At 49.6% G+C, this 11,977-nt stretch overlaps 1 protein-coding gene across 1 annotated transcript in view; it reads left to right on the top strand.

Moving 5' to 3' along the window:
- The first annotated feature begins 3,633 nt into the window (after window positions 1–3,633).
- Window positions 3,634–11,977, top strand: part of LOC146177940 (uncharacterized) — a 119,626-nt gene continuing 111,282 nt past the window's right edge. Inside the window, exon 1 of the mRNA XM_084581773.1 lies at window positions 3,634–4,045. Coding sequence (XP_084437899.1) covers window positions 3,764–4,045 — 282 coding nt within the window. The 5' untranslated portion in view covers window positions 3,634–3,763. The remainder of the gene's footprint in view (window positions 4,046–11,977) is intronic.

The raw sequence follows: 11,977 nt of genomic DNA, 5'->3' as shown, positions 1-11,977 counted from the left end.
TGCACTCAAAAAACAAAAAATGATCTTGTATAGTTTCTCTGATATTGTCGTATAGTCTGCTCTGTCGTAGAAGTAAACCTTCCTGGACTCACGCATTTTTGTTTTTTGATAGCTATGGTTAGTTGTGCCGTAATTACATAATGGTCACTAATGCCCGGAGTAACACGTACATCAGATAGTACACCAGGAGTGTTGCAAAACAACAGGTCAAGAATATTGCCATCGCGAGTAGGTTCAGATGCGTATTGCACGTAGCCAAGTGTATCGCATAAATTTTTTAGCTATAATATGGCCTGTACCAGAATTAGGGAAACCGATTCCATTACACCACCTTACATCGGGCAAATTGAAATCACCTCCAAGAAGCACGCAGTCTGCAGAAAAACCACATGCGATTTCCCGCAGTTCATGCAAAGCGCCTGGTTCCGTAGCAGGGGGGGGGGGGGGGGGCGGCAAAATGCCCCGACAACAAAGCTTGAACTGTCATTCTGAGTAACCCGACACCAGACTGATTCAATTGTGCCTTTGCTAACTTTAAGTTCGCAGCTCACAAAAGCAACTGAGACAAGAATAAAGACACCCCCACCGCGTTTTGTTCTATCTTTCCGATATACATGAAATGAACTAGGAAACACTTCACTATCGGCTATCGTATCATCAAGCCAGGATTTTGTACCGATAATGATATCAGCGCTAACGGTATCGATTAAGGCAGCTAATTCCTCGCACTTTATTTTCACACTCCTGCAGTTAACGACGAGTATAACAAACTGCGCTGCTTTTCCGTTTTACAAACCTGTCATTGCCGTTTCACCCTGACAACCTCCTGCATCTTGTTGTCCCACACGTACTGTTTTTTGTCAATGAATAGTTTATCGTCAATAAGCTTCACAGTGCGTTCTTTCTTATCGTTTATGCTTTTGGCATACTCCCATGAGTGCTTCCGTCTTTCACGCACTCCTTTTGGGTAGTCTCCACTCAGTGAAAAATCAGTTCCCTTTAGTTTGTGAGCATTTCTGAACAGTTCTACTTTGTCATTGTAATTGAACAATGGCAATATGACCGGCCTGATTGCGTCAGGTTTCGGCTTTCCAACACGATGAATTCTTTCAAGACTCGATATCTTGACGCCCAGCTTTGCAGCGAACACGTCATTAGTGATGTAATCCCGTAGGGATGTGGGCGTTTCATCGTCTTTTTCCTCCATTCCATAAATCGCAATATTATTGCGCCTACTTTGTTTTTCAATGTCTTCAAGCTTCATGCTTACTGTCGCCATTGCAGACGACAGCTCTTGAACTACCTTGTCACATTTCTCAAGCTGAGCAGCATTCGCTGCGGGACGCTTTAGTTCATTTTCTATCATATTCAATCGCATATCCGTTTGACTAATGTAATCATCAAGCTTTCTTTCAATTCCATCTATCTTTCCCAGTATTTCTCTTTGGCCATCAAGCAGCTTTTAAATCAATGTCATTGCCATTCGGACCAGGATTTCGTTGCACATCACCGCCCAGTAACAGTAATATCAGCATACATAAGGCATCAAAGCAGTCGGCAATACTCTCACAAACAGCTTTTGGGCAAGGCAACACCACTAGGCAGCGGTAACTTGTTTTACATTTAGAATACGAAGATTTGTCGAAGAAGATGAAGTTATTCCGCATCCCAGCGGTGCCGCCGCAATCAAAAGGGGCGTTTTTTGAAGCGTTGCCGATGCTGCTGAATAACTCCCAAACCAAAACAGTTCCACTGCAGTCCATCCGTGAAAATCCGTCCAAGCTCCCACGTTCCAAGCACCCGTTGTCGGTAGCAGAAATGACCACAGTAGCCGCCGGGTATTCATCAGTCCAACCGCCTGCTGCTAGGCCCGTGCACAAGGCTAGGACCTGCAGCGCGAAGAAGGTCAATAAGTACTTTCTTCTGGGCGAGTTGGTTCATATTAGCAAAGTCTTTTACCTTTTGCTAAGAAGATCAAGTTATTCCGTGGCCGCATCCCAGCGGTGCAGCCCAAATTTACCCTCTTAGTATCCCTTGGTTTTCAAAGCTTTCCACTAGGCTTGAAACACGCAAGTTAACACAACGCTGAAGCAAACCTTTCCCTAAGCTATCATAACCTGGGTAAGAGGAAGTATGTCGTTGCAGGAAAACTATCGGTACTGAAGACGAGGTGCCTGACGCCGGTCGATCCACAGCTTTCATCTAGTGTTGGGATATCACCGGTGCCAGCCAGTTGCACGATCGCGCCTGGGATATCCTACCGCTGTCTGCAGTTCTGCGTAACGTTCACGCACTCGAAGAACGCTCGTGAAGGTCTCCACTGCCCTCGCTTATATAGCTGGGAAACAGTTGCCACTCAAATTGTCCGGAGGCAGCACTTGAAGGAGGCCGGAAGGTCTCATCAGCAACGCGCTGATCGCTCACTTCAAGCCTGTCGCGGCGTGAAGGCTTTTGCCGCTGAGTATTCGGCGCCAGGCTGTCTGGGATTTCAACATGAAGTCCGCCGATGATTATTCGCAATGCGCCACTGTGTTGGAGAGCAGCACCAAGGCTTACAAAGGGAGAAGCTTGAGGTTCGGCTTGCTCGGGAAACAATCGGCAAAAATTCCTCTTTTTCTAAACTGCTGCACACTGTCACTGAGAGCGCTTGTATCGGACAGGATGAATGGCAGGAAAGAAATCCACTCAGTTCCAAGTGAAGCGATATCTTTCTTTCCCGGCACTAGATTAACTTCATTGAAATTTCCAATAGTATCTAGGCAATGTCGAATTTTATAAATCATTTTGCGAAGGTCGCCTTCGATTTCCCATGCAGCGTCCGTGACGGTGAAGAGGAAGAAATACAACAGTGAACCCTATGCATTCAAAATTGTGCCCCTCGCTGGCCGCCTAATACAAGGAGTTCTAAAGGGTAAATGTCTGCATGGCATGGACAATGTTCCGCTTTGCTATTGGACCGCCCGAAGTGTGGCAGAGAGGGCGTTAATTGATCAGCAACGGCTGCTAAGTACGGGAGATTTCGGTTGTTTGAAAGACAGGGTCATTAATTATAGCCCGCTCGCTAGGCCGGAAAGCGTTCGCCGTATTCTAGTTCGAGAGAAAGGTTTCAAGGACGAGTCTGGAGAAATACGCACGTGATTTCGTGTGAAAAAATGCGACGCAATCCTTGTTTGAGCGGAGTTCATATCATGTCGATTGTAACACATCTGCTAGTCCAGTTGGTGGCTTACGATAGGGATTCGAGCCGACGGCCTCCAATCGTATGCCATTAATTTGAAGGCTTTAGCCGAGAAGTGAAACTGATACTGTGTCGTTCCTCTCCCCCAAACCCTAGCGAAAAAAAAAAACGTATGAGTCACAATAACCTCATACAGATTTCCCATACTAAACTCATACATATCTCATACAATCTCACATATTTCTCATACGTTGAATGATATTTGTATGAGATTATATGAGATTTATACGAGTTTAGTATGAGAAATTTGTATGAGGCTATTGTGACTCATAAGGTTTTTTCGCTAGGGAAGCATGCAACTTAAGATGCTGCACTTTGCAAAACAGTGCTATTATCTCAGTGCCAAGCTGCAAATCTAAACCATGAATATGTTTTTGTGTTGTTTACATGGTTCTGTACTTTTTTCTGCTGCCTAACTATGTGGGCAAAGGATCGCTGTGATTGGAGCATGCTCCAATACGAGAGAAATGTCTACTAAAACGCGCAGCACCCCTACGTTGGATCAGACTGCTAAGATCCGGCACCATGTCCGCCTATTCATCGACCGCGCGCGAGTCCGATGTGTTCCTCTACTGTCCCGCTGTGCGACACGGAGTACTGGGAGCGGCACAACCGCTGCTTGAGCTGCTGAGCCGGTCACCCTCAGCCTCGGGGACGGCCTGGTGCCGACACTGGGCGGCCGTGTTCGTGTACCCCGACGGCAAGGCGCTGTACTGCGACGCCAACCAAGAAACCAGCAGCGGTGACCTCGTGGGGACCGTGGCCTGGAGGACCACCGAGCAGCTGGCCCTCATGGACGTGCCCAAGGTACAACAGGCTTACTTTTCGGCCTGCACAGTACTGGATTGTCACGATAAGGGTATGAGGCTGCATGAATAGGCGGTCTACCAAATTACCCGAAATAATATCACTTTAAGAGGAAAGAGCTTAAGAATTACACAAAGCGGTGTCACGTGGAACTGTTTGAATTGCTCTTTGTGAAAGGAATGTAGCCTTCAATGCACCGTCATCGGCCACACAAATTTTTCAGCCTTCCTTCTTTCGTAGGTGTTTTTTCTAGGACTGGGGGCACATTGAAGCTCCAAAGGCAGGTAGCTTCGGAAACTCTGAGAGCGCAGACACTCAAAGCTTTGTGTATGGTCATTTTCCTTATAGAATTTCCTCCCTCATCGCGCATCGTCACGAAAACGCGAAGCAAAAAATTGGCAGTGGCTTAGCTTGGTTAAGCCTGATAATTGCGAAAGCAATCGCAATGGCTACGCCTAGGTTCAGCTGGTGTTGTAGCTGGTTGTGGTGCTTGTGGTTATGCTTATGGTTATGCAGTGATTCACTCTGGCCACGGCATATGGTTCAACTATTGTTTATTGCGGGGTACGTACTACCTGGTTATTCTATGTATAACTAGAAGCGAGGCAATGAGTGCCGTGGCTACAACGATATACTTGGTTGTGGGTGAGGTTAAGGCAGAGTGTACAACTGCCGCTCCGGCACCGGCTGCAACGACATTCTTTACGCCAGCAGAAATTAAAGCATCCCTGGAGACTGCGTTGGTTCCACCTGCCGCTAGGCCACCTCCTATAGTATCCAACGTTGCACCCCCGGCGGTAGCTGCGGCTGCAGCTCCATAATTCTTGTTAGCTTTAGGAGCATGTGGCACAAATGCAGCTCCGTCCGGCCGTAGATCAACTTAACTCTCAATGTGTAAGGGCGTACCCGAACCCGCGCCCCAAACGTCGTTTTAAACGGTCTCACAACAGTCTCAGGGATGACGGATGGATGGATGGGATGGAATATAGGAGCGTCCCCTTTGAAACGGGGTGGTAGCAGTAGCTATCATGCTCACTTTTCTCCCTATATCTTAATTATTGATTTAGAATGGTTAACTAAACCATCATTCTATTTATTAAATTTTTGTTCCTACATTACTAACATTATGTCACTTCTCTGCTTTTAAGCCACCAATCTTCCAGTCGTTGTTTGCTAGTTTCCACCGCCGGTTTATTCACCCGGCCACTGTTACCTCTAAACCCCAGAGCTTCAGGAACAGTGATTGCGCCTGCATAAACCATTGCATTCGAGTATAATATGGTGAATTGTTTCACTGGAGTCACCACATGCAGCACATGCGTCATCTCCATTGTTAAATTTCTTTTTGTAACTGCGTGTTCTAAGGCACCCTGATCTATCTTCGAAAAGTAGGGCACTGCGTCACTCCGGCTGTAGCGCTCCCTCACGGAGGGAGCGAGAGTTAGGCCGCGGCTGGTAGCTACCGCCTCGTGAGCCGACGGCGCAAGTTGGGGCCCCCGTTTTTGCGGCAGATGGTATGACGTCACTCCGGCTGTAACGCCTCTCGTGGAAGGAGCGGCAGTTAGGCCGCTGTTGGTAGCTACCGCCTCGCGAGTTGACGGCGCGAGTTGGGGCCCCTGTTTTTGCGCAGCTGTACTTGGCGGCGCTCCAAATGTCACGCTAAAAGTCTATGGTAGCTACTGCCTCGCTAAGCGAAGGGCTGAAAAGTGAAAGTGGTATTGCTTTCGCAATAAAAACTTTATTGACGGAATAGAACCACACGAGAAGTGTCCAGTAATGGGAGAGCTTTGGGAACTCTCATTGACCACATCTAATATTTCTCCCGGCTCAGCTTGTACGCATCGCAATGGCAGACGAACTCCTTCAGCGTGGTTTAATTTTCTGGCCTTTCATTAACTGCGTAGTGCGAATTCTTTTATTGCGTTCTGCAGAAAAAGGAACTAGGCAGCAGTGACATCCGCCTACAGCGATAATCTTGTTAAAATAATCGTCTGCCTTCCTCGCTAGGTGCGATTCAAATTTTCTGACGAAGTTCATGACAATGTAGACTGAGAGCCTGTTGGTCGCGCATAATATCTGAACTAAAGAAGCTGAGGTAACGCAATCGATAGGATAAGCGGGCAGGGCCATGCTTTCTCGAAGTTTTGCTCAAACACTGTGTTCAGATGGTCGTAAAGCATCGCGAACAGGGCAGAACATAACAAAATAATCCATTATTTTTGCAATTAATGTTCTGTACCAGCGTCAAGTGGGCACAATAAAGCGATCATCCCTCACTGGTAATCTTAAAATATGAACACGCATGCGACCCTAAAAATAGATGTCGAACGCAGACGCAGGGGAATATATTTCGCGGGTGACTATTTGCCAGCAGAACATAGTAAGTTTCTCATATCAAGGCGGAAGTAAGCAGGAGCTGTCGGACTTTCGAGGGAGATAAATAAATAAATAAACCTTGTCTGTACTGGGAATCCAACATCCATCCCTTGGATCCCCAGCCGAGCACTCTACCAACTGCGCCACGCACCGGATCGTCACGCGTTCATCCTAATTCCCCTTGTCTACTGTGAGGATACCAGAATTCCGCGAGTGACAGATACCGCGCCTTTAGTGTCCATTAAACGAATAATAGAACGTTGATGAACTTTCATTCGCTCACTGTAATGCTGGTTGTCTTCGACAAGGGGCGCACCATGTACCGTCACGACTGGTCATGACTTCACCAGAAGATTCATTGTCTGCCTCTAATCGCAGAGGTCCCGAACCCGTCCCCTATACCGGCGTGCCGAGGGCTGGGAGTAGGGGGCCTCCATTCTGGTGAAAATATAAAAGTTGTTCACATACACACATGCATGCACGACCGGAGCAGCCAAAATCATCACCCAAAGAACGCTGAAAATAATAATAGTTCTAGTGGAAATTAAGAAGAAATGGGCATGGGCAGGACATGTAGTGCGAAGAGAGGATAACCGATGGTCGCTTAGGGTAACAAACTGGATTCCAAGGGAAGGAAAGCGTAGCAGAGGCGGCAGAAAGTTAGGTGGGCGGATGAGGTTAAGAAGTTCGCAGGGGTCAAGTGGATGCAGCTAGCACATAGCCGGGTTAATTAGAGAAATATTGGAGAGGCCTTCGCCCTGCAGTGGGTATAATCAGGCTGATCATAATGATGGTGATGATGATGAATTGGTTCACAGGAACGGAAAGGCGCGGTAACTGTCTCGCTTGTTTTCTGTGGACACCGCTACCGAACCGTAAGGGAAGGGAGGAAGGTGGGAATGAAAGTGGAAATAGAGAACAAGGAGCCGTAGAGGAGGGCTACGGAGCAATTTCGACCACCTGGGGATCTTTACCATGCGCTGACATCGCGCAGCACACGGACGCCACTTCGTTTCGCCTCCATCGAAACGCAGCCGCCGCGGTCGAGTTCGAACCCGGGAACTCCGGTACAGTAGTCGGGCGTCTTACCACTAAACCATCCCGGCGGGGCCTGCAAAGGAAAATTCAATTAATTTCACCACCTGCTCATGCTGTCCTCCCAGGTAACGAGGCGGCTCACGAGCTAGTCCGAGCTCTCTACTTCCGGGCCGCAGTCGAGCCCCCCGAACCACGACATACGATGAGTGCCTGAAAAATTACGGAGAAATCATTGAACATTATAAATTGGTGCGCAGACTGGTACTCTCGCCAGATGTTAGCCTAAAGCTGTAGCGTGGAGGTTGGCAATTAATACCTTCATGAACGAGGTATGGGCGTTTCACGCGCTACCAGACCTTACGGACAATGATCAGTGAATTGGATTGGTAGAACGTTTATTCGGGGCCTGCAGTAGAACGCGCGCTCGCGCGCACGCGCTCCGGACGGGGCCTACGTCGTCCTCTGGGCACCGGCCGCGTGGCCTGGGTCCCCGCTCGCCGTGGCCGGCTCGCTGGTTCCCTGCCGGGACAGCGCCTTGATGACCTGCTGGACGGCCCAGAGTTGCTCCTCTTGATTGTCGCTCCCTGCGGCTGCTTCCAGTCGCGGCGGGATCCTCCCAGACTTAGCTTCTTCCTGGTACTGGGTACAATTCCACAGCATGTGTGCGAAGCCGGCAGTCTCCGTTCGGCAGACTCTGCATTTGTCTGTCGGGTGCGTCTCGGGATACATTCTACGCATCTGCAACGGAGTGGGGAGTGAGCCCGTCTGTAGCTGTCTGAATAAAACGGCTTGCTCTCGACTGAGCCCCGAGCAAGGGGGTGGAAGAGTTCTGCGAGCTAGGCGGAACACCTTGGTTATTTCGTTGTAGTCCGTCATTCGGTCTTTGGTGCTGAACCACAGCGGCCAGTAGAAAAAAAAACGAGAGGGACCTTCGTCAAATAATTTGGGAGTGCCCACAATCATCAGAGATAGGACAAAATATAACAAGTAGCATATGCTGCGAAGCGCGAACCCTAGGATACAGCGACGCACCAATTATCTGGCGGAAGATGTTGTGGCTGTAGGAAGAAGGAAAAGAAAAGAAAATGCACGGGCCTGCAACTGGCTCTGTAGCTGAGCCAGCTCCGCTGCCTAATTGAGCTGATTGATTGATTTATTTATAGGAAGGCAAAGGTGCGGTAGCTGTCTCACATGTTGTCTGTGGACACCTCAACCGCGCAGTAAGAAAAGGGAGGAAGGTGGGAGTGAATGTGGAAAGAGAGAAAGAAGAGCCGTAGTGGAGGGCTATGAAGTAATTTCGACCACCTGGGATCTTTAACGTGCGCTGACATCGCACAGCACACGGACGCCCCTTCGTTTCATGTGGGTACCGGGGCACATGAGGGTGGCAGGGAACCAACAGGCCGACAGGATAGCTCGAGCCTACACTACTTTTCAAGCATCCGACGAGTCCGCGGAACTTTTGCCAGCACCCAAGGCATACTCGGCCATACTAGAAAACTATAGAGGAAGAAGAATGCGATATCCCCCACCGCACAGTTCTCTCACCAAAGAGGAAGCTGTCATATGAAGACAATTACAGACGGGTTCATACCCAAACCTACACATACCCCCACATGCACACATGCACCCTACCATATACCCGGACAGATGTGCGTGGTGCGATGAAAAACCAAAACTATATCCCATCACATGGGCCTGTCAAAACATAGAGGTCGTCCCCAAAATTCGAAACCCGAGTGCGGAGCAATGGGAGACTGCTGTCCAGCGACCGCTGCGAAGACCAGCAAGGTTTGGTACAGCGAGCCCAACGGGTGGCAGTAGCCAGCGGAGCCCTGGACTGAGGGCAACCGACCATTGTGCGGAAGTGGACGAGGTCGGCGGAGAAGACTCTTATGGATTCAACAAGCAGACATCTCTGAATACGTCCTAAAAACCGCCAAGTAATATAGAGCTAAATAAAGTTTTTCCTCTTCCTCCTCCTCGCCTCCATCGAAACGCAGCCGCCGAGATCGGGTTCGAACCTGGGTACTCCGGCACAGTAGTCGGACGTCTTACCCCTGCACCGCCCCGGGCGGAGCCACCTCCGCTGCCTCGTGCAGACAGAAGAGAAAAGAGGGCGTCTTACCACTGCACCACCGCGGCGGGGGTTGGTTGGTTGGACATATTTTATTTCCACCGGAAAATAGCGTCCTCAGAGGAAGTGGCTATCGCACTGGCCATTAAGCAAGGAAGGGAAACGGGAGAGAGTCTGACGATACTGTCGGACTCTGAATTCGCGTGCATAAATTTTCAACGGGGTAAATTATCTAAGGTAGCATACCAAATCCTTACTTCCACAAGCGAGCCAACAAAACAATACACTCAAACACTAGTGTGGATTCCGGGGCATACAGGGATCACGGAGAATTTGTACGCAGACAGGGTAGCACGAGGACATGCAACCTACCGTGCGCCCAACAGTCTCGCGGCAGAGGACCTGATTCTGCTTGACCCTGACTACACCACAATTCTACAACACTACAGAGGCTTGCGGAAAGTATATCCGGAGCCGCATAAAAAGCTCGGCAACGAGGAGGCCATAGATCTGAGGCGGCTACAGATGGGCACCTTCATTATATACACATATTACACATGATGCATCCCACGACATTCAGAGACGAGTGCCCGTGGTGCGGGAAGACTCCAACCATGTACCACATAACATGGGAATGCAGCTCACATCAACTACAAAAAATTGAAAATCCAAATGAAAGACAGTGGGAGGCTTTGCTGGCCAGCTCTGACCCGGAGACTCAGCTCTACCTGGTCACAAGAGCTCGCAAACTGGTGAAAGCCAGTGGCGCCCTGGACTGGGGGCGCCAACCGCTAGTCAGCCTCGGCTGAAGAGGCGAAGAAAAAGATCCCCGAGCAGTTAATAAAGTTCACTCACTCACATTCCCCGTCCCCGGCACGCATGCCGGAGGAGACGGGGACTTATGCCCCCGCGGATTAGACGCTGGCAGGTAGCCCTTGGCTTGTTGCAGCTGGGACAGGTCGGGCACCGCCGCTTGCGGCGCGGGCTTGCCTACCACCGAATTTTTATCTGTTGTAGTCGTCATTGCACCCGCCACCGCTTTGGTGGCTGACGACGGCTGTTGCGGCGCACCTCCGCTGCCACGTGCAGAGAGAAGAGAAAAGCAGTGCGATTTATATACGGGACATATGCCAGGAAGGATTCGCCGTCCTCAATAAAGCTACAAAATTGAATACAGACACTCGAAATACGCAGAAAAATTAATCGGCTTGTACTGCTACATAATACTCTTTCTGGAAACAATAATATGACGCTATCAGCGTCCGTATCTCGGCCTTGTACGAGGAGAACACGACACAGTCATGAGTATATGCTTGCACCAATCTTCGCGAAAACAAACGCTTGCACGTACAGTTTTTTCCCTCGAACAGTGAACGAGTGGAATTCACTTCCCATTGGTGTATTTCAGTCCACCGATTTCATGGTTGCATTGCAAAATAAGTTTTATGCAAGTTAGCGATGCTGACGTTTCATTTGTGGTTCTTTTTGTGCTTACGTTCATTTCATGTTACATTTTGTACGCTTTTCTGTGCCTTCTTTTTGTTTGTGAATAGCCCTTCCTGCTTGGGCCAAAGTATTGGCCTGCAGTAGTACTAAATAAAAATAGAGAAGAAAGAAAAGGAAGAAGGAGAGAAGTGCGCCGCAACAGTTGTCGTCGACCAGCAAAGTGGTGGCGGGTGCAATGACGGCATACAACAGATAAAAATTCGGTGGCAGGCTAGCCCACGCCGCAAGCGGCGGTGACCGACCTGTCCCAGCCGCAACAAGCCTAGGGCTAACTGCCAGCCTCTAATCCGCGGGTGCATAAGTCCCCGTCTTCTCCGGCAGGCATGCCGGGGACGGGGAAGAGGACGCTCTTTTCCGGTGGAAATATGTCCAACCAACCAACCAACCAACCCCCGCCACGGTGGTGCAGTGGTAAGACGCCCTCTTTTCTCTTCTGTCTGCACGAGGCAGCGGAGGTGGCTCCGCCCGGGGCGGTGCAGGGGTAAGACGTCCGACTACTGTGCCGGAGTACCCAGGTTCGAACCCGATCTCGGCGGCTGCGTTTCGATGGAGGCGAGGAGGAGGAAGAGGAAAAACTTTATTTAGCTCTATATTACTTGGTGGTTTTTAGGACGTATTCAGAGATGTCTGCTTGTTGAATCCATAAGAGTCTTCTCCGCCGACCTCGTCCACTTCCGCACCATGGTCGGTTGTCCTCAGTCCAGGGCTCCGCTGGCTACTGCCGCCCGTTGGGCTCGCTGTACCAAACCTTGCTGGTCTTCGCAGCGGTCGCTGGACAGCAGAGTCTCCCATTGCTCCGCACTCGGGTTTCGAATTTTGGGGACGACCTCTATGTTTTGACAGGCCCATGTGATGGGATATAGTTTTGGTTTTTAATCGCACCACGGACATCTGTCCGGGTATATGGTAGGGTGCATTTTGTTAAGCATGTGTAG

The sequence above is a fragment of the Amblyomma maculatum genome, chromosome 10 (genome assembly GCF_055883805.1).
Source record: "Amblyomma maculatum isolate TAMU_Amacu chromosome 10, ASM5588380v1, whole genome shotgun sequence".
NCBI classification, from domain to species: domain Eukaryota; kingdom Metazoa; phylum Arthropoda; class Arachnida; order Ixodida; family Ixodidae; genus Amblyomma; species Amblyomma maculatum.
This window is presented reverse-complemented; position numbering and strand designations above follow the sequence as displayed.